The following is a 24899-nucleotide window of genomic DNA, read 5'->3' as shown; positions in this document are numbered from 1 at the left end:
AATCCGAGATAGGCAGTTAATAAGCAAAATAGCTCCGAATCAGACAAACTTGTTTTTCCACTGCGTGATTAGTCCCCGATCATCCGCCTTTTGACTGATTGCCCTTGTAGACGACGCGACAGATAACTGACTCGTCCTCGGGATATGGCCACTCGGGGTATCCCGATGCCAGGAAGCTTTTGTCCTTCGTAATTTAGGGCCGCGCTGATCCCAGACACCGTAGGATGGAGGACTCTGACCCTGCAAGCCGGGCGTTGTAACGTACCTACTTCCATATCGGTTCGGTATCTCGGAGCTATTTCCAACGAGAGTGGATAAGGCCGAAACGGCACCAGGCAGCGATTGACAAGCGGGACGTTTGTAAAGAAATGATAATCATTTGTCCGGTTCGACATGGAAACAGGCGCCATTGCTACCTACCCCTCCTGATCGCCTAGCTGTTAACCACCTCCCCTGGTTGGGTGAGTGCGGAACTCTGACTATGTGATTGGCTACATACCCGAAACGGTAATTCCCTGCACCGACCAATGAGAGTCCTTCCAATGTGCACCGGCAAAGATAAGAAGCAACCGCTTTTCTGGAATCCTCCCACCACAATTAGCCCGGCTCGCCCTACTGCAGCGAGTTAAACAGCCTAACAACACCCATGGCACAACCTGCAGCTGCACCTCCAATGATGACCATCTGCCCCGCACCGCCGAGATTGCTTTTCACGCGTCTCCAACCTCGCCAACCCTCGACGAAGCCTGTCTTGACGTAACCAAAAACAAACAATGCAACCACCATGACACTGATGCTCCAGATCAGCCCGTCCGTAACATGGCTGGTGAAGAAGTATGGGAGTAGCGGCACGAAACCACCAACAAAGTATCCCAGGGCGATGGTAATGGCACACACCACCGCGCGACTGGCTGCAGGCTCGGGCGTGTTGTGTTCGAAGTGCATGAGGAAGTCCACCACGGTGTCCGGACTGTTGCACGTAATGAGTTGATGGGTGAAGTCCTTGAGGAGGGAGGGTGAGAGGTGGTAGGGCGCGAATATGGACGAGATCTCTGAGGACAGATTGCCGCTCGATTCGAGCACTTTTGAGCGTGTCGAGCGGTATGTGGCGTTGTATGCTGCCTCTTCACTTTTCGCACCCAGGTAGCCGCCCAGGCCCATTGAGATCGCACCTGCAATGAGCTCAGCGAGGCCGCCAAAGACGACAACCTTTGTGTCGCCGAGAGCAGAGAGGCCGGCGGTGAGGGCGAAGGGCACCGTCAAGCCATCTGAGAGGCCGATGATAGCATCAGATACGATTCTTGCGTTGATGGGGCTGCCGCCTCTCTCTGATGGAGATTGAGACCTCTCATACACAGTCTCTGCCGAGGACTGACTGCTTGTTTCGATCGCATCCTCTCTGGCGAGGGAGGAGCCCCGTCCCAGCATAGAGTCTTTCTCCATGTCGGTGGGCACGGAGGTGTAGGATCGCTTCATCATGGCTTTGAGCATGGCAGCCATGGCGTTGGTATCTTCGAAGCTGTCCATCGACATCTTGAAAGAGAATCTCTATGAGTGTCAACCTTTGAGTGGGCAAGAAAATGAGATGTCCACAGTAGCTGCGGAGACCAAGACGAAGAGCAAGACGAAGAGCAAGACAAAGAGAAGAGGAAAGACCAGAGCTTGAGAAGGAAGCATGCCTCGAGGGAGGCTGGGTGCATTCGAGCTATAGGGATTCCTCAACACCCGGGTAACTCATCAACTATACCTCGCAGGGCAATGGGTTGGGACGTGGTACGAATGTAACACAATCACAGGCCGAAGCTGCGAAGCAATGGGTTGGCCATTCGCCGGTCACCTTCCTGATGGAGAATCATGTCAGATCCTCGACATGGGGACGATGCTAAAAGTTCGCCTAGGGAGAGGACAACGGAATCATTGTCACCTGGACACATGTCGACGGGCAACGTTCACGGCTGCGAGAGAACAAAATTTTGCGACCCATAGCTGTTAGCGCAGTAGAAGGATGGACATACAAGCAGCTCAGGAACACAGCTCCCATGCAGTATGACGATCGCATTGCCCTGTCCACTTGCGCTTGAGGACAACGTGCCTTATCAGCAAGAAAGAAACGAACCTGATTGGCGCTTTCTACCCAGACACGGCACTTGCAAAGGAATTTGGGGCAAGCTCGGCCAAGCTTCGAGCTTCCCAAGCTTCGCTAGTTGCATTCCCAGCAGTTCGAAGCTTGATGGTGCATAAGTGGGTATACATCAGGCTAATGCACGTTCCGCCCCGCTGAGCTCCAAGCCCCCACATGCCTCCGCCTGACGAGGCTACCAGGCCTGTTTCCTTGTCTTCAATGGCAGCGTTTCTTTGTATTCCAACTTCCGAGCTTTCAACACAACGCTGCGAGCTGCCGAAGCGCATTATCCACCTGTGGCCATTGCCCGTGTCCAAACTTTGATAGGGTTCTATTTCCCTTCTCAGAAGGTGACATGCCGATCGTTGAGCATTGTCCAAATGCCAGCGGGACGTGTGGATGAGCCGACTACCCAACATTGGCTATCCTCCTGTTTACGGCAGTTGCAATGAGAAACCGTAGCATCATGTGCGACTATCAGTTGAAGATACTATCCGGAGAGATGCCGCCGAGGAAAAGCTCGCATGTTCAAAGGAAAGAGGTACGTGGAAGGCATAAATGCGAGCACCCGACCTCCTCGTCTGAAAGCCGGGGGACGCGAAAACAACACAAGGTAATCAATCCATCTTCCGGAAAATGGCAGCCCTCCTTTCTTTGCTAGGTGCTTCTGCCCTCATCACCTCCACTGCTGCTCACCCAGTCAACCGACAAGCATCAATATGGCAAGGGCTGAGCTCGAAAATCACCCATGTGGTATACCTGATGATGGAGAACCACTCCTTCGACAACATCGCCGGGTACTGGGACTTCAACGACATTGACAACTTGCGCAATATCACCTTCTGCAACGAGTTTACCAACCCAAACTGGACAGTCTGGGACGAGCCGTTGATGATCTGCGCCAGTAAGTACGAGGCTGAAGTTCCTCTCAAAGACCCCGACCACAATTTTGCGGGCGTCAGTTACGAGATCTACCGCAAATGGCAGCCCACAGCAGACGACGTCCCTACGATGTCGGGATTCATTGAGAGACAGTCCGAAAAGTACAACGCAACGCCAGGAGATTCCTCCTTTGTGATCAAGGCTTACGACCCAACTATGGCTACGACTCTTTCTACATTGGCCCAAAACTATGCGTTCTGGGACACCTATTTCGCAGAGCACCCTGGGCCCACCAACCCCAATAGACAATTCGCGACCTCTGGATCGACTTGCGGCTATGTGGATAACACTGACCAGTCCGCGGGCTTTTTCAGCAACACCACGGGCACGGACTGTGTAGTCTCCATCTTTGAATCCCTATCCAACAAGAACATTTCCTGGAAGAACTACTACGAAACCGACATTATCGACGCATATATGTACAAGTGGGTCCAAGACAATGCTATGGATCGACTCGTGCATGCAGATCAATTTTACAAAGATCTCGCCAACAACGAGCTGCCCCAGTTCTCCTACATCAACCCGGAATGCTGCACGATCGACTCTATGCACCCCACCAGCAACATGGCGGCCGGAGAATTGATGATCAAGCACCTGTATGACGCTCTTCGCAATTCCTCGTACTGGGACAATCTGTAAGCCTACTCCCCCTTGTTTCCCCATCTTTTGCTCCACGTGGCTAACGGATCCGCAATGAAACAGGCTGCTCATTGTGTAAGTGTTATCATTACACAAGCACCGAACCAATAATTAGCTCGGGTCCTCCTTTTGGAGGGGCCCATGCTTTCGTCTGTACACCGGATCGCTAACTTCAGGGGCATAGTAACTTCGACGAACACGGGGGCTTCGCCGACCACGTCCCTCCTCCCGCAGGGGTGCCCGCGCCGGAGGATGGCATCACCTTCTCAGGCCTGTCGGATGGACACAACGTCACGTACGACTTCACGCGCCTGGGCGTGCGCGTGCCGGCGATCGCCATCTCGCCGTGGATCCCGCCCAACACGCTCGTCCACGACCAGGGCACCATGTACGCCGAGAACTCGGCCTACACGCACTCGTCGATCTTGCATTTCCTGCAGGAACTGTGGGGGCTAGAGGGCATGAACAATCGCGTCCAGTGGGCCAAGACGTTCGAGCACATCTTTGCCGACACCCCGCAGGAGGGCGGCGGCTTGGAGAGCCTGCCCAGTCCTGTGTGGCATGGTGGCTTCGGCAAGCCCGAGCCCGAGGCCTTCTATTTGCTGAACCAGGATGAGAGCTACTACGCGAGTTTGAACGATTAATGATGCAGGTTATTATAGTCCACCATTAATGAGGGTGTGTAGATAGATACCTCGAGCTGGGCCTAGCTCAGAAAATAGATTCCACCAGATGAATCTGCCTTTACAACGTCCTGCTGGGTCTGATACTCCTATGGACGTCCATTGGTACCTAAGAGTACACGAGCCCTTATGGAGAGCCTGCTGTAATCGTGATGGTCAACAAAGTTCCCCTGGTCGGCACAAGGGCAGCACAGGATATCAGAGAGGTGAGTAATGCCCGCTGGACCGTACCGCCAGTTTTCCAATAGGCTGTCACCGTAGCCGCTGTCAGACAAGGGGTTCCCGCTCTCAAAATTGGGTGATAGAAGCAGGGGTGTGGTAGGCCGGCCTTGCCCACCCTTCTCGTCTGCAGGGTCTCGTCTTGGAGCAGTCTAAATCCCAAGATCTTCGACCCCCCCACAAGGGCGAAAGGAGAGACCAGAGAGCAGCCCCTCGTCCCTTGCAGACACTCTTCCAATCAAGCATTGACCCGATACCAGACGTCCGAGCCGCCAAGCAGAGCACTAACCGAGCCTGCAACGCCAACCGTGACAGGATCGATGCGGAACCAGCCTACCGCTGTACCTGGGATCAGCAAATCACAGCTGTCAATAACCAGTTGCCGAAAAACAGCGCGGCGTTTCGCGGATTGAGCATGCCGGGCTTTTGACTGTTCCCGTTCGTTGGGTTGGGCCACGCTCTTCTCATTGGTCTTTTCGACAGTGGTTGAAGTTGTCTGCTTCTGGTCGGCTGATTGGTTGTTCTTCGACAATGCAGAGTCAGAGTAGACAAACAAGAGTTCATAAAGATCCAACGCGGCAGAGACCGACAATGCGTAGAACCAGAATTTCAATGCTTCAGTTTGGGTGGTTACAGCCCAAGGCCTCCAAGTTCCAAGAACTGCGTCAACCTACATGATCGGATAGAAGACCCCTATGTCAGCTCAATAGCCGAGGAAACTTGTAATGGTTTAGTCGGGGTACGCACAATTGTAAACATCTCCATGAACAGGTACATGCCAAGCAAGGACCATTTCGAGACAATGAGGAGAAAATGAATACTGGATTGAGCTGCTGGCGGTTGAGATTGTTCCGCTGATTTATTCTGCGACGTCCCGCTTGCAGCGAAGGACTGGTACTGGCCAAAAGCCATATTCCAGCAGTCGATCCATTTGAAGAGGCGGAGATATCGACGTGCTGATATGCTAATTTGTCAGTTATATATCCAGAGAGAACCACGTCAGGTTGACATTGGTCGGACAAAGTATGTATAGTGTCGCCGACTGTAGTAGAAGCTGCTTACCGAGCGCAAAGTGATTCTTGGCTGTGAGGCAGTGGGCAGCCTCGTCTGGCGACAGGTAACCGATCGTTGCGGCGATTTGCGTAGTTGACTGTAAAAACTTCAGGCTCTTCTCGACGCCAACTTTTGTGTCCCGGGTTATTGCATGTCAGCACCGATTTCTTGTTGCACTGCTATCACCATCGAAACCAAGCGACCTCGGCTTTGGACGTTCGTGCGAGATAAGAGTTCTGGGGATATTGGTTGCTTACGAGCGTCATTCGAGAATCTTGTTACGGATTGCAGCATCTTGGATAGGGTGTAGAGCAAGGAGATAATGACAAACTCTAGAAGGGATCAAAAAGGAGCATAATACTTCAACTTCACCTTGGACTCGAAGAAGTGTTTGCACTCCATTAAAGGGGAGAGATGGCGCTGATTCGGCGAAGTCCGGGACCGGAGTAGCTTCCCAAGCCTGGAGCACGCCATCAACCAATACCTTGCCAGGTTGATACTTGGAATACACCTAGGAGCTGTCAATAATCTTGAATGAAATGGCCATGTATTGGCAAGGAGTGCCAGAGTATCCTCAAACAGAAGGGATGAATGCGGTGACGTTGAAGGGACAATGGTGTAAGGCTGTGAGGGTAAAAGTGGCAAGGAAAAATACCTTTATCGACACTAGTGGATTTATGCTTCCGCAGTTTCTCCGGAGATTCTAACAACACTTCCTTTCATCTTGGATAACGTCAATGCACCCTTGGGAACCCTGCAACGACCAGGCCGACCCAGTATGGCGATGATCTCGCGCCTTCTAGTCCTTGTCGGGCTTCTATCTCTGTTCCATGCGTATGTATACGGCGAACCCCACTGGCCAAGGTCCCGAATCCTAACGGGTATGATGCAGGGCCTACTCTGCGCACGAATTCTCGACCCTCTCTACAAAACTCCATAAGAACGCCGCTCTCCCTCTGGACATCAAGCTTGAGACCCTCATTTCAGTCTTTCTTGCGTGCTTTGGTCTTGTCCTGGGCTCCGACCCCTTAAAACCCGTCAGCTGGAGTGCGTGGGCAGGGCAGATTGAGCGAGAAGGCGGAGGAGCGAATCCTTTTCGGGGGTTGGAGGAGAGGGTTGGCTTCATGGATATCAGGGCTCAGAGGAGAGCATTTACCGAATGGGCGAAACAACAGGGTACTGGGACCAAAAGTTGAGATGACCGTGACTACATTTCATTGTCGACGGCAGCATTCTGTTTTGTTAAGAGCAACCCCGGACGTACCGCTGATAAGCTGCTCGAAGGAATGGGGCTTGGAACATGCCGGGTGACGGTCTATACCTTCCAGCCGTTGAGGACATTACTTTACCCAAGGCCAACGACTGCGACAGGACCAGTCATGTACTAATCCAACCTTCGACAACCTTGATGCAGTCCTGACCGGTTGCGGGATGCTGTACATGTGCTGCATCCTAGTTGGACAAGCTTCAAAAGAACACCCACCACTGGCCGTGGAATTTCTGTTTCACGAAATAGACTAGACGAAGCGTCAACCAAGGGCCCCCTTCCGTTCGAGCTGCGGGTGGTGGATATAGCACTCTGGGTCAGAAGTCGTGAACCATGTTGGTGATCTACTTTTAAAGACAAGCCGGATCGACGATTTACTTGTCAAGTATCGGACATGTGTACAGATGGAGTTGAGGAAGCGATATGAGACCTCGGTCCGAGAGACAGCACAATCACCAACCATTTCGGGGAGAGGAAAATGCAAATTTGAAGTCTCGATTTGTTTTAAAATCTGTTCATTTTGAGAAGCCTTTTATTGGGCAATAATTTGCTCTATCTAGTGGTTCGCCAGAAACACTGTTTCATACGGCCACGGCCTATTGCGTGTGCCGGAGCATTTCTCCTGTCATAATACATTGATACAATCCGTTTCAAAAGTCGCTGGAAGTGCTGTTTCCCTCAATATCCTCCATATAAACCACATAACCCGCTCAAGCGGCAAAAGGTCGACGCCAAATTACAAAGGTTTCAATCTTCACCATTTTGCACTCATTATGCATAAAAAACCCCATCCATCGTGGTATTGCCTTGTCGTAAATATAGGGGAGTAGTTCCTCGTCAAAGAAATCATAGCCTCCAGGCTGAATGCCGAGGGGTTCACAGCAGGGAGAAGCCTAAAGCAGCCACAAGTAAGCCGACACCAGCGCCCGCGACTCTGTTGGTGACTGCAGCGCCTGTGACAGCGGCGAATGACGCCACGGGAGTGCTCGACGAGGTGGTGAAAATGCCGTTGTCTGAGGAGGAGTCGACAACTGTGCTGGTCGCAAGAGTCGTGGGGGCTTCGGTCGAGGCGGTGGTGCTGGAACTGTTGCCGTACCAGTATCCTGAGTAGCTGGGCAGGGTCGGCGAGATCGGCTGGCTGGTGACGACGGCAGGTTGCGTGGGCTGAGAAGTCACAACGGCCGGCATGCCCGTGATGACGCCCAAGGAATTAGTCATAGTCGTGTAGATCGTGAAGGGGTTCTCGTAGGATGATGTGGACCACGATGAAACCTCCGCCGTTGTGCTCGGGGCCCAATTTGTCGATGCCACGGGACCTTGAGGCTGACCGTCTGATATTTCGGATACGGCTGCCATGGAGATGTCTGCGCGTGCTACCTGGAGGAGGATAGCGACGGCGAGGGAGAGCGAGGAAAGGCTGGTCTGAGTAGCATACATTCTGGCTGGTGTTGTGAATGCAGATCGGGACGCTGTTTTGTTGATTATTTTGAGCTGAGAGGCAAATGCGCTTCTGATATTCTCCAATGATTTTCCCGGAGGACCGTGTGGAGGTGATTTTGATCAGTGTGACAGAGTCTTTTCGCGATTGAGTGGACGATGGAAATGTTGCTCCTGTGGGGTGAGATGCAGATGGGTTCACCGTTGGTTGATTGTGTTGTAGTGAAGAAGATCAAGACAAACGTTTGCAGCAGCATGTCCACCAGGAGTCTATATACGTTCCCCCCCTCGCCGCAACCGCCGTATACACCAGCCAACCCCCCTTATAGCCTCCGGTTTGTTCTGTAGCCCGGAGGCTAGAATTGGGAAAAAAATGTTGGCGGGGCATCGGACTATTCTTTGTTTGCAGAAAGAAAGGCGCCAATGACGTGCAGCAAATCGCGAGTTGAGTGGATACCGGCTAGCCGAGAATAGTATGATGTGTGGCGGGTTACATTTTAATTGGAGGTTGGAGGCGTTAGTGCCGTTAGTGCCGTTGGGAGGGAGACGGCTGGGGTTCGTGTGCCGAGTTTCAGATGTCCGTCCCTGGCCACGCTACCCCTTGCATCGCATGGAGGAGGCACCACAAGACTTTTCAGGGGGTTGAAGAAGGGGGTGAGTACGCAATACCGAGTATGGACTAGAACACTTCTTATAGGGATGCGGCACAATAATGGAAGGCATCACAACTCGATGGCTTTCGCCTCTCAGGGTTTCTCTGTTATTCACAATGTCGATACTCTCAGCGCATTCTGTAGACTGTACGAGGTATGATGTACTCAGTGCGAACTATGGATACATTCTGTCCTCTTGACAGTAAATTCCCGGGCCACGCCAGGCGGTGGCAACGTGGCGTCCCAGCCTCCCAAGCGACATACCAACACCCATGACACGCGCTTCCCTTTTCCCAGTATTCATCTATTTCGCTCGAACGCTCGGACCAACACGAGGAACATCTAGAACAATCCGGAGATGTTGTCCGGCTCCGCCTCAAAGTCTGCGAAGGCCTATTCGCGGCAGCTTCTTCTTTGCTGCGCTCGTGTTGGAAACTTTTCGTGTTGCGGTCGACTTCGACGCCAGCAAGTCCCAGTGAAGATTTAGCTTGTTATGTGTCATGTCACCTTGCTCTTCACCTTTGATTTTTTGTGCGGTTAGGCCATCAGCCACATTTGAAGGAATGGCCTCTGTCTGGTCAGGCGCAGACGTCCGCGTTGTTCGGGGCGACTTTCGTTTCGGTTCTTCAACTCCATCAGACCGTTCCTGCGTATCATTTGCGTCGAACAACGCTGTTTCCGAGAGGGGCCGTTTCTCTTTGTTCCCTGTCGTTGGACCTTTGGCTGCTGCGTTCGACTGGCCAGGTTCATTCTCCTTCGTGTCGTCCTCTGCAGGTTTTCCTCGAGAAGGCGACTGTTTCTCTGTTGGTCTATGCGCAGGCTCCTCCCCTCGGCGCTTCGCTTCCTGAACAGCATCTTCCAAATGTTTCGGAATGGGTGCATGGATTCTTGTCATCATCTGCGCCTTGGTGACAAAAGAGTCGTAGTCATCTTGGATGTCAGTGCCTGCAGATGCATTTAATGCAGAGTCAGGATTGGGTTGAATCAACAAGCATGATATGGTGATGAGGATGTCCTTCAGCGTCAACTTTGGATCCCAGTCTCTTTTTAACGTCTCTAGGCACACCGCTCCTGTGGTGGGATCAACATTGGGGTGGTATATTCGGGTCTGAAAGGTCGCTCTTGGAGCGCTTTTGGGGTAGTCATAGGGTATTTTCAGATGTAGACGCCACAATCCTTCGGCGTAGGGTGTGCCCTCGGCGCCGGTGATATAGACGAAAAGTTGCGTGAGATCGTCCTGATGCGATGAACCATTGTCGTCGGCGTATGGGAACAGGTAATTTGGAGGTAGCGCAGCCCTTAGCGCCGCATGATCCTTTGCAAGGCGGCGGAGAGAAGCCTTCCATCTTATTAGCCCTCCGACACAAAACCTGACGAAGGGAAGCGGTGGTAGGATTGCGCTTGAGTCTGTGGTGCGACGAGTGTGGCTGGACTTACCATGATGTATGTACTTAGGCACCGTGTATCAATATGTCGATGTCGCTCTTTTTCTTTTAGCAATAATGCTATGTTTACATCCTTCGAGTATTTGTTCGCAGTCACCGACTCGTGAAACGCGATCACGCGTTTCATTCTCCTCGACCGGAACAACGTTTATCCCGTATTTACCAACGTCATCACCCATACAGCCGATGAACCCAATACGGTTCATTGATTAATGGATTTAAGGGCTTGCTCCCCTGGGCAAAACTACAGCTCCTGGTATTTACGTTGATAAAAAGCTATGGCTCTCCTTTTTAGAACTTTGACAAATTTGTTTCTGCAGATGTAGACACCGAACTACCACCTCTATGTGAAGTCCGCCGGCTAAGTAACAAAGGCAGCTACTACCTAACACTGTTATATAGTTTTCCACTATAACTCCTCTTCATCTTCATCAATATCTTCGTCACTGATGTCTCCTCGAAATCTGGAACTCAATGGTCCCTCTCTTGTCCAAATATTCAAGCCAACCTTCTCCCCAGAGGTCACAACACTCCCCGAGTGGATGACTCTCTGGTCCCCTCTTCCAGCAACTAGATTCACCCAAAAGACCGCATTTCCCGGTATGGGAAGGAATGTCACACCTTCATCAAACGGTGTGTCACAATCGATATATTCACACCAGCGTTCGTCCTTTGGAGCGTCTAGGAGGGGGAACGTCGTGCCGCCGCCAGAGATGTCTGCACTTGCTTTCACATATGCGAAGAACGAAGTCAGGCGATTCCCACCGTGCGAGCGGGTCGTCTGGGCTGGCGCCGTGAACCAGTCCGTATGAAGATCATAAGTTTCGTTGGCATGGTATCGCACCAATTGCAACGGCTCGAGGTGGGAGTGAGGTATGTCATACCCCTGGAAGAGCAGAGCGCGTTCTTCAATACATCGTGTTACTGCGTCGCGATAAGCAGTAGCAGATTTAGAGCGTCGGGTGTTACGCAGGGATTGGGTACCGTCCTGGTCAGCGGTCTGGGAGTCGGTGAAGGCTGAGGCGCTGCGAATGAAGGGTAAGCCTGGGCATAGGACGCCCGAAAAGTAGTGGCGTGCAGGACTTACCTTGTTTGAAGGAGGTGCTCGCGCTCGGGAGGGGTGAGGAAATTGTCGATGTAAATCACAAGTGGTTCGAGAGAAAGGAGGTGCACCGTATAGGGCGGGTGTGCGCAGTCTGGAGTGAGGCTTGCCTGGCTGTCCAATGCGGCAACATGGGCGGCGGTTGATATGAGGCTGGCGATAAGATAACAGCCTTCAAATAGCTTCATCTCGAAAGCCAACATCAGCACAAATCAAAATCCACCTCTCACTAACGGACAACGAATTCTCGAGTTTGCACTTTGTACTTCGTATTGGATTGCGAACGGCGTGCACACAAACAGCTCTCCTGAAGATGGCACACCTGCGCTATCTTCCTTTACTACTGTTGCCCCTTGAAGCGTCGGCTTCCCCTCAACTGTTTCACCATTGCAGCTCGACATGACTGTCCTAGCGGTCATCATGGAGGGTAGCATAATGACAGCTTATGCCTCTCCAATGTCTTCAACTCCTTGCTTCTGTGAAAATGTACTTCTCTGCTCATATCCGCCTTGTTGGCCTGGCGGCTGTTGTGTACGCACAATGGCAGCATGTGTCTGACGTCGAGTTCCATTCTCTTCTCGACTCGAACGATCTTACATTGGCAGCATTTGTCGCGGTATCTATGTTCCCTGCTTCAAGCTTTCCCCTGCTTTCTCTAATGTCGACCGCAGCCATGGACAGCTCCCTGCAAATCCCTTTCTTCAGAATGGACGGCTGCAAAGTCTCAACTCACTCACCCAGTCACGAGCATAGACTGTACCGCGAATCAAACCCTTTGCGCTGCGTACAATGTGCATTCTTATCCTGCTATACGCCTCTTCCATGGCCCTCATGAATCGGTGCGGTATAGGGGCCCGCGCAAAGCATCTGCGATCGTTCCCTTTGTTCGACGGGCCTCACTCCCAGCGGTTTCGAATGTGAATATCAAAAACATTACGGAGTTGACTGCGATAGATCGTGTGACGTTCGTGGCGTATGTGAGGGAGGATGACCATTCCATGAGGTCAAAAGTCACAAAGATTGCGGAGACATTCCGGGACCAGTTCGTCTTTGGGATCTCGAACGACAAGAGACTGGCAGAGCAGGAGAACGTTGCGTTCCCCTCTATCATTGCTTACAGGACGGATGTTGGTGATCGAGAGGTGCTGCAGGGCCCTGTGACCCGATCTGTCATTGAGAAGTTCATCCTTGAGGCAGGGAAGCCGCTCATAGATGAGCTGACTCGACGAAATGAAGTCAATTATATGAGTGTAATTTCGACCAGTCAACTTCTGATGCCAGATGAATGCTGACACTTCTCGACCACAGTCCCATAAACTTCTCGCCTATATCTTCGTCACCGATGAGGCCGATCGCGCCCTTTTCCGCCGAAAACTGCATCCCGTTGCAAAGCAATACAAGGACTATGTCAACTTCGTCACCATCGACGGTGATGAATACGGCCACATGGCCACAAGCCTTGGATTGCACAGGGGCCACTACCCAAGTTTCACCGTGTATAGTGCCTGGAAGGATCAAGTGTTTCCGTATTCACCGGTGAAACGAATTGATGCGGACAACATAGAAGCATTCCTCTTGGAAATTCTGCACGGGAAAAGAGCGCCATGGAATCCCGCTGGGTCGGAACATGGACGGCATGATGAACTGTGAGCCTTGCTGTGATCAAAATTGCCCACTACCTCGAGGCATCGGAAGGCCTCGACTCTGACAGGAGTAATGGGGCACGTGCCTGACACTTCACCAAGGCATGCATATACTACTAGGACTCCGTTCAGTAGGTTTGACAAGCGGGATATGTGCCTCGGCAGCAGCATCTCCTGTCTATTGTATGCGTATACCATGTTAAGCTCCGTTGGATGATCTAGAGCATCTCTCTACCGAGCCTCACGTATGCTATCACATGTTCTCGTACCTACTGTGGATCTCGTATGTTGGAAAGCTTCGGTGGTGGGCTGAGTCGGTGCAAGCTGCCACTATTCATCTCCTGGAAGCCCCTGCTCGATCTCATACCCGTAGCTAAGGTCCAGAGATGAGCGGGAACACATTGCCGTGTCCACACCATGGGAGATCTCGGCAAAGTGGTCTTTTACGCGATATGTGCCTTACAGCCTCTTCTTTGACCAATCGCAACGGCCGGGTTCCTGGAGCCTCACGACCAGAGTCGACTGCTGGCTGCGTTCTTTTGCTCGGAATCATCCGGTCGAGACTGACACCGTGGACGACTTGTGGTGGTGAGATTGTGAGGGATTGGGTTGAGCTGCGGTTGCACAGCCGCTCCGCATGGCCGAGGTACTGTTACGAGCCAACCAATCATCATGGCTGTGTAATATGCAGGCTGGCCCATGTCGGGCTCTCCGCCGCTTAGACCGTGGCACAGTGGCCAGTTTCTTGACTACTGCTTGCACACAATTCTGTGTGTGTCTGTGTCTGTCAGTCTGTCTCGCTTCTCTCCCCCTCCTTCCCCCCCGCCAGGAAAAAAAAGGTCCTTTTGTCTTTTCTCTTCCCAACCTCAACCGCACACGCACCGTACAGCACACCAGTTCCTGCGAGACGCCCGCCAATTTCGATCATTTTGGCATGGGCCCATTATTCTTATTTTAATTTTATTCTCCGTGGCCTTCGGGCCCATCTCCGGGCTCCCCATCAGTGCCTCCTCCCTACCTGGGACCTAGTGATCACCCACAGTTCACTGACAGGTGTCGGCGACACCGCCTAAACCATTGCCATTCCAGGCTATCGGGGTCGCCCTCATTCCCTGTGCTACTGCCTATCACGCATCTGCAGCCTCTTATTGCCTGGTTGACTTCCGGCCCCCGAGGCTCTTTGCTACGGCTGAGGCTTCAAGTGCACTGGAGCAGTCTGGCACGGCTATCTCGTCGACAAAGGACCTTCAAAAGTTCGGCATTGACGTTGACGGCATTTCCAGGATCCCCATCATTGGTATATACGTACAATAATTTCCGCAAGCTTGCTCCGTCGTAACAGTTCCTGCTTCATCATCCTTCAACCCTCCAGTACCTGCATATCGCGCTCACTCAGGACCCCTCCCCGAACCCGACACCACTGCAGAGCCGACCGCTACTGTACCAATCTCGGCCGCCGCAGATCTCTGTTGCGAGCTTGGACTTCTCCGCCGCCCGCCGTTGGCCACCTGACTGCAAAGTCCGCGGCTGGTACCCCTCGTACTTTTGACGCAACCTACCTTGCTTGCCACAAGTTGTTCCAACTTCCGCAGCCCGCCATGTGGCCAGAACCTCAAGCTCGCCCCTTTGCGATCCATCTCCCCTCCCACTCACTTGTCCCACAGTATGTATCTGTGCCTGAACCAGAGCCTGACACCACCGACCTAGTGCTCGCCCTCACTGGCCCCATGCCTGGCAGAGGGGGTGGACGGCAGGGCTCATCCAATAGCAACTCCTATGTCTTGGCGTCGCGAAGGAAAAGGGCTAGCAAACCAAAAGTACGAACGGGATGCAAAACATGCAAGGTCAGTCTTCCCCACCCCAACTCGCGCTCTCTTTACATTCCCCCAAAAATGCACGGTTCAATGCTCGTTTGGCTCCCAGCCACATTGGTGGGTAGCTGAACGATCAAACAAGTCCCCGTTGTCGACCCGTGTCTGACTAAATTCGCCTCCCGTCACGCTCTCCTACTGGTCTCATCGCATGCAATTGACGTTAAGGACAGATCCGCCGCATTAAATGCGATGAGACAAAGCCCAGCTGTGAGTTTTTCTGCCTCCTCCTCGCCTGGCCCGTGCCATATCCTCCCACTATTGTCCGGATTAGTGCTCACTTGATGTTCCAGGTAAGCGATGCACCTCCACTGGACGTAAATGCGATGGGTACGAGTTCCCCAAGGAGAGTTCCAGCAGCTCAGAATCAACCGCATTGTCGCCACCGCAACAGAGCCCGAGACCTTTCCAACACCTATTTCAACCCAACTCAATCTCCAAACCCTTTCAAGGTAACACTCAAGAACGCCGTATCTTCCACCGATTTCAGTATTGCACGGTGCCCGCATTTACTGGTGGCTCGGAATCCGGCTTTTGGACAAAACTCGTACTCAAAGTGGGTCACGAGGAACCGGTGGTCCGCAACGCCATCATTGCCTTGGGGACGTTGCATGAGGATTACCAGGACCGCTGTGGCAAATACAGCCCCAAGTTGATTGACGACCAGAGCTTCCGATACGCCCTGAGGCTATACGGGGTTGCGTTGCGTGACCTGAACAAGAGACTCAACACCCCTTCGAGCACCAACGCCAAGCTTGCCATCATTTCAAGTATATTATTTGCCTGCTTCGAAGTTCTTCGACGCAATAACATGGCCGCTGTCATCCACTACCAGCTGGGAATGAGAGAACTGATCAGACAAATGAATCTTCCTCAAAGTGATGACATCTCCCTTGCACCCAGTTCACCAGAACAAGCCTCTGGCTCACGAGCAACCTTCCGCGAGATTCCTCAAGACGAGTTAGACGAACTACTCCGGGTCTTTGCCCGCTACGACATCCAAGCCTGCACATTCTCCAAAGAGCGAGCGGAACCCTTATTAACCCATGTTAGCCAAGTGCCTCGGATACTGCCGACCAACCTCACTTTGAGTCAAGTTCGCAACCATCTCGACAACCTCCTTGTTTCGGTATACCAACTGGTCAAGTCCGATGCTCGTATGTACCGATATTGGAAGAGAGATGTCGTGCCTCTGGAATGGCAGGCTCGACGGCAAGAGGCTATCGATGTCTTCGATGCCTGGATGGAAGCTCTGGAGAACTTTTTCTCAACCCAGAGTCCGAGGCTGAGTCGTACCGACATCAAAAGCCTGCTGGGACTCCGTTTGCAGATCAAAACCGCGGTCATGATGCTCAAACTGTGCATAGACTGTGGGCCCGAAACCACCTACGACGCTTTCCAGGACGACTTTGAGGACATGGTGACCAAAGTTGAGCAGGTCACCACAGCACTTAGCTTGGCTGAAACCATGCCCTTGGCAGATGAGCTCACACCTTTCACTATGGAGCTGGGTATAATACACCCTCTATTCTTCACAGCTTGCAAGTGTCGAGACTGGGGTATACGACGCCGGGCAGTGGCCCAACTCAAGCGTGCCGGCAAAGAGGGTGTCTGGGAGGGTCCCATCATGGCCGTTCTGGCCCGGAGAATCATATCCTTGGAGGAAGAAGGTCTGTCTGAAGGAGAACTGGTGCCCGAGGCAAATCGATTCCACGACATCAAGAAGAACGTTGATTATGACAGCCGCCAAATCCTTTTCGAAGGAACCAGAGCTTCGGACACGACCTGGGAGAATTTTTCGATTCATAGAGAAGTGGTTTCATTCTGAAGCGTTCCATTTTTACGGTCAGCAAGGCGTTTCGGGAGAGATCGTCCAGTCAATCTGGAGGTTCGAGAGCGAATATCGAGACGGGTACAAATCTACTATCGATCACGACGTAATGACCAATGACGACGACCGGCATGCGGCGCCATTGTCTCGTGGCGGGACAAGGAAAATCATTGCAATTGGTGTCTGGAATCTTCGCATTATGCCTGGGCAGTGGAATATATCCAAGGAATTGTTACTTTGATGAGAATAATGCCGTGGTGGACATGAGTGGGGAGTGACTCTGCAACGGGTCAGGGTCTTCTTGGTACCTAATAGTGCGTGAGGGAGATACCTATGCAATATTACCCCTAGAGGAAACACATGTTGGTTGATTTTCTCCCTAATGGAGGTGTATCGGAGAATTAACTCGTAGGGGCTGCATCCCCCCCCCGGAGGCTTGCATCCAGCCTGCGACCTTGATCCCTGACACTTGGAGCGATTCCAGTTTTGACAGCGGACAGCGCCGCTGCTTAGTGGGGACCAGGCCAATTAGCAGCTGCCAACGATTTATTAGAGGCACTTGGAAGGTGTTAAGCGGCAGATCAAGGGCATTTAGGCACTCAGAGCATGCCCACTATACCCACTATAGCGTGTCGCGTCACCGTCACTAATGAGCACCGTTTCTCGATTCCCCGGCTGATTTCCCAATCTCGATCGCTCACCATGCTCTCTAATTTTGACAACTTCAACGCCCAACCGAACTTGTTCATTTTCCCCGTCTATCGTGTTTTCCATGGCGTTGTGCGTGTCTTCCAGTCCCAGTTCCCCTGATATTTGCCTTTTGAAAATCCTGGGACTTGATTCCTCGTCCTCTGCCTTACGACCACAAGCCTCGAACGACCACGACCTCCGTTCATGAACCTCGACGAGCTCAATCACTTCGAGAGTACCCCTTCTGGCAGTCACCGCATCGGCGTCTTCCCTTACAGTGACTCTCGAGTCTCGTTACATCCACTGAAAGCACGCAGTCTTTCGTCCACTCCTTCAGAAAACGATTGGATCTCTCCTTTTACCCTCCCCCCGTTACCGACTTTGCGTCGCGACCGCGATCCGCTAGACTACCGCGAATCACCAGACTACCTCCGACAGCGAGACGGAAGCGGTGCCTATTACGCCGCTGCCTGGGGTTCACCGTATGCCACTCCCAGCCCTCGCAGAACCCCTCAGCCTTTCGATTCCGTCGGCCAGCGCCTGAATATTGAGGCAGTGCCCTCCTTCGGAAGCTCAATCGGTCGATCAGCCATCACCTCTACCCCAGGTGACGACGCTGAGAGCGTCGAATCGCGGGCTCGACGCCGTCTCTACAGAAAATCTCGTCCGGGTTCAAGAAAAGAGTTACGAAATCCACGTTCCGAAAGACCCAATTGGCTGAGTGACTCTGAAGAGAGCGGATCCGAAACAGGTGTGGAAGAGGAGGAGAACACGCCAACCCGTGTTGCGTATCTCGACAGCTGGGGAACATCACCCGTAGGTACAGTGAACCGTTTGGCTGTACGACACAGAAGCACTGAAAGCCTTGCTACCATCACACCGTATACCTTCCATGATTCCGGACGGTTGTCAATAGCGCCAGAACGCCACCGCATGCGGCTTTCACCGTCTGCACAATACAACATGGCTGAGCATGATTCGGAGAATGCCCCAGCAGTCGAGAAAGCACTCCCACTTTTACCTCGCCAAACATCTCAAGTCGAGAATGACGGGAAGGCTCCGGAAAGCCCAACTTCAGCAGTCCGACCGCGGCCCACTTCAATGCAATCATACCAACGTCCCAAGAAAAAGGTCATCTGGAAAGGCAAAGCATGCATTATAGCTCTGCCACTTACAGATCGAGAGGCCGCCGGGCTACCTCCTCTGCTTACGCCACAACAGGTCAAGGAACGGATAAATGGTTGGATTGCGGCCGGGTACTCAGTGGATGGCTTCGGGCTGACCGATATGAGTGCTGGAGCTTCGGGAGAAAGCAGTGGCCAGAGCCGTCCCGTGTACCCTGACGCGACAGAAATTCAAGCAGAGCGAAAGTTACGTGAGTATCATGTCCACATACCTAACCAGGCTGAATGGGAATCGTGGGTCAACTATCTCAAGGAGGAGAAACTTCGTGCATTGGGAGTCAGCCCGAGTAACTCTGAAGCCGCGCCATCGACTCGCTCGCCCTTCTCTCCTGCAATGAGCCGCATCTCATCGGGCCATCCGGCGCTTGCGACGTCCCCTCCAGTTGCGCCCTCTTCATCGGCAAGCAACCCGTTAAGGGCTGCAAGCAATCCCTTTTCCCCCTCTACAATGTCGTCTGCGGGAATCAGTCCTCAACCTGGATCCCTCGGGGCACCACAATTCAATGGACCGCCGAAGAACATGCACGGATACAAGCACTCAATTGCCCCGTCGAATATCTACGGACGGATCCCCTCTCCATTGGAAGCCACTCTGGCGCATGGAAATTCTTTCAGCAACGGCGTACGACCGCACATTCAGCCACTCTCCTCCCGGCAAAACAGTTTCTCCCCAAATCACCCATTGCTTCTTCCCAACATGGGAGAAGTCTTGTCACAACCTCAAGCTATGCATATGCGCAGGGCAACTGCCAACTTTGCTGGTGATCAAATACGGCAGAATCCAATGCAGCCAAGAGGATATTTTCCCGTTCCGCAAAATGCCAATCAACATACACCAAGCCCCACTCTACCACAGCGGATTGAGAGTCTGGTACATACGCCCCAACACGGCGAATCTTCTCGAACTCCCATTGAAATCGCACACCCGACTCCGAAGAGCCACCGTCACAACCTCAGCATCGCACTGCAAAGGGAGATTGACGAAGCTGAAGCGGCCCTGCATGAGAGGGGGGATGGCACGCATGATGACCCAGACCATGTCGACTTATCCTCTAGGAAGGACTCGGCGCTGGACGAGTCTTTGAACGAAGAGCCCCCGATACTGAGACGGCCTGAGACGATAACGACAGCAGATGAAAAATCAGAAATTGAGACAAATCCCAGCATAGCTGCTACGCCCATGCTGATGGATGACAAGAATCCGTTCGTGAATTGGCAAGCACTGAGTGATGCGGCCAAAGCTGAGCCCAAGGCTGCTCCTGAGACCGTTCCGACAACTTCTAAACTGAACGTGGCAGCCAAAGAATTCGATCCACAAGCAGGCTTCTCGAGCTCGAACTTCTCGTTTGCTGGACCGGGTTTCATACCATTCGGCCTACCTCCATCAAAGCCGGCACAGCCTGTTGAAAGATCCGCGGTCAAGGGCAGTTTTTCCTTGTCGCATCTTAATGCTGATGCTCCTGCTTTCACCCCACGCACGGCGAAACCGGCAGCCGAAGGCACTCCATTTACATTCAGCTCCGCCACATTTAATGTCGAGGCTCCAGTGTTCAATCCTTCTCAGTCTCCTAGTACCAACTTCAAAGACAGTGTGGCGTCCACCGGTGAAGGACCACCTGACAATGCGAACAGCATATTCGGCAACGTGGTCATAGACCCAGGCTCGAAAGCCATCAGAAGAGCAAGCAAGGGCATACCGACGGCTGGTCTGAAATCGAGGGACGTTCAAGAGGAGGGTGTAAACAACTTATTAGACGAAGAAGGCCGTCCGATGGCTCCTGTAGAGCGACAGAAGAGAGCACGAAGGAATGACAGTGACGGAGACCGGAGCCCCGTGTTTGCAGACTCGGCACCATTCCATCACAGGAGGATTCTTTCGGAGATCGTGGATGATGTCGATGTGAATGGACCTCTCTCGGAAAACCCGAAGGAAAATTTTGACGGTTGGGCCTACATATCTCCAGATGAGAACCAGCTGACTGGCGCTGCGGACATGATGAATGCACAAGAAAGGACAGATGACGCGGATGAAGCAGACTCGGCGTTTACTTTCAAGAATCAGAGTGATGCTGCTTTGTTCAGCGAAGCTCGGCCGCCTCTGGGAGCCGATCAGGCATTGAACTCTGAGCAAACTGCCGGAGCAGAATCTTCAGACAGCCTCAAGGGGGAGGAAGCAACCTCAGTGAAACCAACAGCTCTCCCAGGTGCGCCCACTCGAAAGCCCAAGTCCTCTCTTTCAGCACTAGCGAAGCCTTTCGAGTTCAATCCAAAGGTCACGAAGTCATTAGCATCCTCCTCATTTGCCATGCCACAGAAAACGCCAGGGCTGGAAGACTCCAAATATGCAGACACCTCAAGTCCGCCCTCTGAGCTTAAGGCTAGTCTTTCCTCACCCGTCACAGATATACCACACTACGTGGAGAAGGATCATGAATCAGTCGACGAACAGGAAGACACGGTCGAGGTCTTTGAAGAGAAGAGCTCTGAAGACGAGGTTGTCGAGGTCATTGAAGAGAAATCCGCTGACGACGAATCTGAGCGACCTCATCGGCGAAAGTACATCTTGGAGCGAGCCAAAGACTTTGACACAGAGCCTGACGCGGACGCCGATCAGTTTGGCAAGACAGCATCCTCATTCCGGCATCAAGACCAACCAGTTCCATCTTTCGAAGAAATCGATGCTGTCATGAAACACCTCGAAGTTCATCCAGAACTCGGAGTAGAACGCAATGATACGCCCGTCCAGTCTACGCCGCTCGTTGATATGCGCCTGGGTGGCCACTTCCGCAGCGACGCTCCGAGTCCGAGCCCAGCTAGACATCAGGACACCAAGACTGCTCAGAGCGACACCTCATACCCACCGTCATATGGACTGGGCATTGGGGTGCACAACCTGAATTCCGGCAGAGACGATGTCAGCGATTGGGGTGACACGTTACCTGCGGCAGAAGCGGCCAAACTCCAGCTTCGTTCCCAATTCTTTGACGGGCATGTCAACGACTTGGTGGATGGTTTACTTGAATCCCGCCTCGGACCCCTTGAACGCACTCTAAGGACCATACAACAGTCGCTGGCATTGATGGCCACGCAGCAAAGTTCGAAGACTGGCAACAGGAGTGTTTCAGGCCACCATAAGGACTCAGACGCTGACGATGAGGACGAGTACGACGCTTTTGAAGGGTTTTCATCTTACAGAACCCGATCGCCGACTGCCAGAAGGGGCGAGCGGAAACAAGACCTGATCCGCGCAGCTGTCGCGGAAGCGTTGGCTGCACATCAACCACCTCCTCCGCCACAGCCCTTGATCGACTTGACAGAGTTCAGTGCCGTCCTGCAGGAGATGCGGGAACTCGCTCAGAAAAACAGCTCTCAGGACACACAGAACGAGTTGAAGACAATCATGGAAGATGTGATCTCCCATCATCCGAGACTACGAGGCTCGAGAGTTCAGCAGGAACACGAAGCCGCCGACATCAAATACAAACCCCAAATTGACGGCCTCGAGACAATGCTGAAGATCTCTCAGGAGCACGCTGCCGAGGAAGCCCGTCTCCGACGGACGGCAGAAGGGGAAATAAATGAGCTGAAACTACGACTACGCATTGCCGAAGAGGAAGCCGCACAATATCGAGAATCTTCTGAAGAGGCTCAGCATACTTTGGAGGCTTTCGTCGAGGAAAAGGACTCGTATAGAAATCTTGAGCGTGAGGTGGAAGGCTTAACCCTGAAGAATGCAGCCCTCCAACATACGCTAGACGAATACCGTGTCTCGAGTGATCAATGGCGAGAAGACATCCGCACGGAACGTGCCTCTAATAGGGAGCTCAAGCGCACCTTGCAGGAACTCAATCAACAATTGGTGGATCAGACACAGTCTCGACAAAATCTTCGAACCAAAGTTGAGCGGCTGCAGTCCCATATTGCACAGGTTATGCAAGACCTGCATGCCGAACAGGAAGATTGGCGGAATAAGGAACACGGCCTACAGAGCGAATTGGCCCTCCTCCAAGATGCCCTTGACCAAGAGCGACGGCACCGGGAGAAGGCAGAGCTGGAGCTGGATACCCTGGATAAAGAACACAAGGCTAATCTTCACTTGAAGGCGGTTCTGGACCAGACTCAGTTGGACGTCTCGCGACTTAACGAGTTGGTTGCCTCGCTCCGGGAGGAGAACAGGGTCTTGGATACCAAAGCATTCAACCTGAACCGAGAACTGGAGCATGTCAAGAACAGCAAGGATGCCGAGCTTGCCACTTCCACCGCCAAATTACAGGCAGAGCTCGAAAGTGCCCTGACCAAACTTCAGAGCATCCAGGCGGATTCGAACGCACAGATTTCCCGGTTACAAGGACGTCTGGACCACGCCGAGTTGGATCTCGAAGAACAAAAGGCAAAACATGACGCACTCCTTGCCGAAGCCAACGAAGCGCATAAAGATGCTATTCGGGAAGCCAATGAAAAGAAAGAAAATGCTCTGGAGGACCAACACCAAGTTCACGAGAAGAAGCTCAACGAACTGCGCGACCGTCATACTAGGGAGCTGCATAATTCGTTCGATACCCGGACGAGGCTGGAGCACCAATTCAAGGAGCGCCTCGTATTAAGCGAGGACAAGGTGAAGCACCTTGAAAGTAAAGTCACCGATCTCGAGGAGAGACTGGAGATCACGAAATCCGCCGCCAGGGCTGCTGTGGAAGCTGCGACCGCCAAGGGGGCCAACCTTCCCACTCCAGCTCCGTCCGTCGTGGCATCGCCACCCCAACGCGCGGCAACGGCCTCCATGTCGTATAGTAAAGGGTCGGATGTACCAGAAAGGATTTCTCCGCAAGCGCTTCGAGAGTCCATCATGGTGTTACAAGATCAACTGCAGAATCGCGAGCAGAAGATAGAACAGCTGGAGATGGAGCTTGCCCTTGTGGACAAAGATGCTCCTGGCAAGCTCAAGGAGCGCGACACCGAAATCAGCTGGCTTCGTGAACTGTTGAGTGTCAGGGTCGATGACCTTGAGGACATCATCAACGCTGTTTCCAAGGCCGATTTCGACCGAGACACGGTCAAAGACGCTGCAATCAGGCTCAGGGCAAACCTGCAGATGGAACAGCAACTGAAAGAGCGGGGTGCATTAGGCGGGTTGACCAGCTCCTTTCCCTCCATTTCGAGCCTGTCAAGCTATGCTCAGTCTCCCCGCGCTCTCCCATTGGCGGCAGCGGCAGCTTGGGGGAACTGGCGACGAGCTCGTGAGACCTCGATTGGCGCCATCTCCGATCTGGCCACCAACCTCGGAAACCAGACACCCTCCAAATCTGCCATCGGTAGTCCCGCAAGCTTCTTGTCCGGGATCATCACACCGCCTGGGACATCCCAGAAGACACCAAGCTCAAGCGAAGCACCAATTCCGCCGCCGCCGAGCATGAGAAACCTCACTGCGGGCCCAGCGCAAGCTCGTAAGGCTGGCGGTCCCGAAGCCCGGCCTTTGAGAGCCTACAGTTCGCAACCTCGCGCACTATCGAGCAAGCAGGCAGACAAGCATCCTGAGGGTCTGCAGTTACAGCCCGGCTCTTCGCCGACCTCGCAGCTGAAGATTGACCTCCCGCAAACTCCAGTTCAAGCCAAGAATGAGGCCAATCTGGATCTCACCGAGGACGTGGATGATGATGCCTCGCCGCTGGAAGGGAAAAATACCCAGCTACTTGACGAGGCAGATGCGCTCGCCGAATGAATGTTATCGTTCAGAGGCCCATACGGGGGGACTCCAGTCCCCCTTGTCGATCATTTGCTTTCTTTGTCATCTATTGATGCTATGCATCTGGCATAGACATATGTGTGCGGATAGCCTTCACGCATGGTGCCAATATGTGGGAGGAAGTACAGATTGGAGAAGACAGATTGTTTGAAACGAGAACGACATGCGGAGCGTTGGTACGAGACCATGGCAATTCTCTCCTACATATTCATCCTGCTCACACATTTTCTCCCCTCTCGCCATGGTGACTGGATTTTGTACAAGAGGAAGAACGATATACCCCCTGCTCTGTTTTAGCGTCATTTTGCTACGATACTTTTTCTTTTGTTTATTCCCCCCGGGACGGTCGTTTGTGGATATAGAATGTGGTCCGTT

General features: G+C 52.8%; 9 protein-coding genes across 9 annotated transcripts; 4 read left to right on the top strand and 5 right to left on the bottom strand.

Moving 5' to 3' along the window:
* Window positions 1-612: 612 nt before the first annotated feature.
* AYL99_05706 (hypothetical protein) lies at window positions 613-1533 on the bottom strand (the record flags this gene model as incomplete). The annotated part of the gene is made up of 1 exon (XM_018837218.1): window positions 613-1533. One exon carries the CDS (start codon window positions 1531-1533, stop codon window positions 613-615), a length of 921 nt encoding a protein of 306 aa, XP_018694071.1.
* A 1225-nt stretch (window positions 1534-2758) lies between these two features.
* Window positions 2759-4347, top strand: AYL99_05705 (hypothetical protein; the record flags this gene model as incomplete). Its single annotated transcript, XM_018837217.1, has 3 exons — window positions 2759-3699; window positions 3767-3778; window positions 3888-4347. 3 exons carry the CDS (start codon window positions 2759-2761, stop codon window positions 4345-4347), a joined length of 1413 nt encoding a protein of 470 aa, XP_018694070.1.
* A 496-nt stretch (window positions 4348-4843) lies between these two features.
* AYL99_05704 (hypothetical protein) lies at window positions 4844-5517 on the bottom strand (the record flags this gene model as incomplete). The annotated part of the gene is made up of 2 exons (XM_018837216.1): window positions 4844-5275; window positions 5353-5517. The coding sequence occupies 2 exons, from the start codon at window positions 5515-5517 to the stop codon at window positions 4844-4846; spliced, it is 597 nt and encodes a 198-aa protein (XP_018694069.1).
* Window positions 5518-6436: 919 nt separating this feature from the next.
* AYL99_05703 (hypothetical protein) lies at window positions 6437-6854 on the top strand (the record flags this gene model as incomplete). The annotated part of the gene is made up of 2 exons (XM_018837215.1): window positions 6437-6492; window positions 6551-6854. The coding sequence occupies 2 exons, from the start codon at window positions 6437-6439 to the stop codon at window positions 6852-6854; spliced, it is 360 nt and encodes a 119-aa protein (XP_018694068.1).
* Window positions 6855-7801: 947 nt separating this feature from the next.
* Window positions 7802-8362, bottom strand: AYL99_05702 (hypothetical protein; the record flags this gene model as incomplete). The annotated part of the gene is made up of 1 exon (XM_018837214.1): window positions 7802-8362. The coding sequence occupies one exon, from the start codon at window positions 8360-8362 to the stop codon at window positions 7802-7804; it is 561 nt and encodes a 186-aa protein (XP_018694067.1).
* A 1029-nt stretch (window positions 8363-9391) lies between these two features.
* On the bottom strand, window positions 9392-10455 carry AYL99_05701 (hypothetical protein; the record flags this gene model as incomplete). Its single annotated transcript, XM_018837213.1, has 2 exons — window positions 9392-10354; window positions 10453-10455. 2 exons carry the CDS (start codon window positions 10453-10455, stop codon window positions 9392-9394), a joined length of 966 nt encoding a protein of 321 aa, XP_018694066.1.
* A 414-nt stretch (window positions 10456-10869) lies between these two features.
* AYL99_05700 (hypothetical protein) lies at window positions 10870-11750 on the bottom strand (the record flags this gene model as incomplete). The annotated part of the gene is made up of 2 exons (XM_018837212.1): window positions 10870-11485; window positions 11548-11750. 2 exons carry the CDS (start codon window positions 11748-11750, stop codon window positions 10870-10872), a joined length of 819 nt encoding a protein of 272 aa, XP_018694065.1.
* An 810-nt stretch (window positions 11751-12560) lies between these two features.
* On the top strand, window positions 12561-16904 carry AYL99_05699 (hypothetical protein; the record flags this gene model as incomplete). The annotated part of the gene is made up of 3 exons (XM_018837211.1): window positions 12561-12812; window positions 12871-12991; window positions 15370-16904. 3 exons carry the CDS (start codon window positions 12561-12563, stop codon window positions 16902-16904), a joined length of 1908 nt encoding a protein of 635 aa, XP_018694064.1.
* An 897-nt stretch (window positions 16905-17801) lies between these two features.
* On the top strand, window positions 17802-24500 carry AYL99_05698 (hypothetical protein; the record flags this gene model as incomplete). Its single annotated transcript, XM_018837210.1, has 1 exon — window positions 17802-24500. One exon carries the CDS (start codon window positions 17802-17804, stop codon window positions 24498-24500), a length of 6699 nt encoding a protein of 2232 aa, XP_018694063.1.
* Window positions 24501-24899: the final 399 nt, after the last annotated feature.

The sequence above is a fragment of the Fonsecaea erecta genome, assembly GCF_001651985.1.
Source record: "Fonsecaea erecta strain CBS 125763 chromosome Unknown Scaff4, whole genome shotgun sequence".
NCBI classification, from domain to species: domain Eukaryota; kingdom Fungi; phylum Ascomycota; class Eurotiomycetes; order Chaetothyriales; family Herpotrichiellaceae; genus Fonsecaea; species Fonsecaea erecta.
Note: the sequence above shows the minus strand (reverse complement) of the source record. Positions and strands in the feature narration are given on the sequence as shown.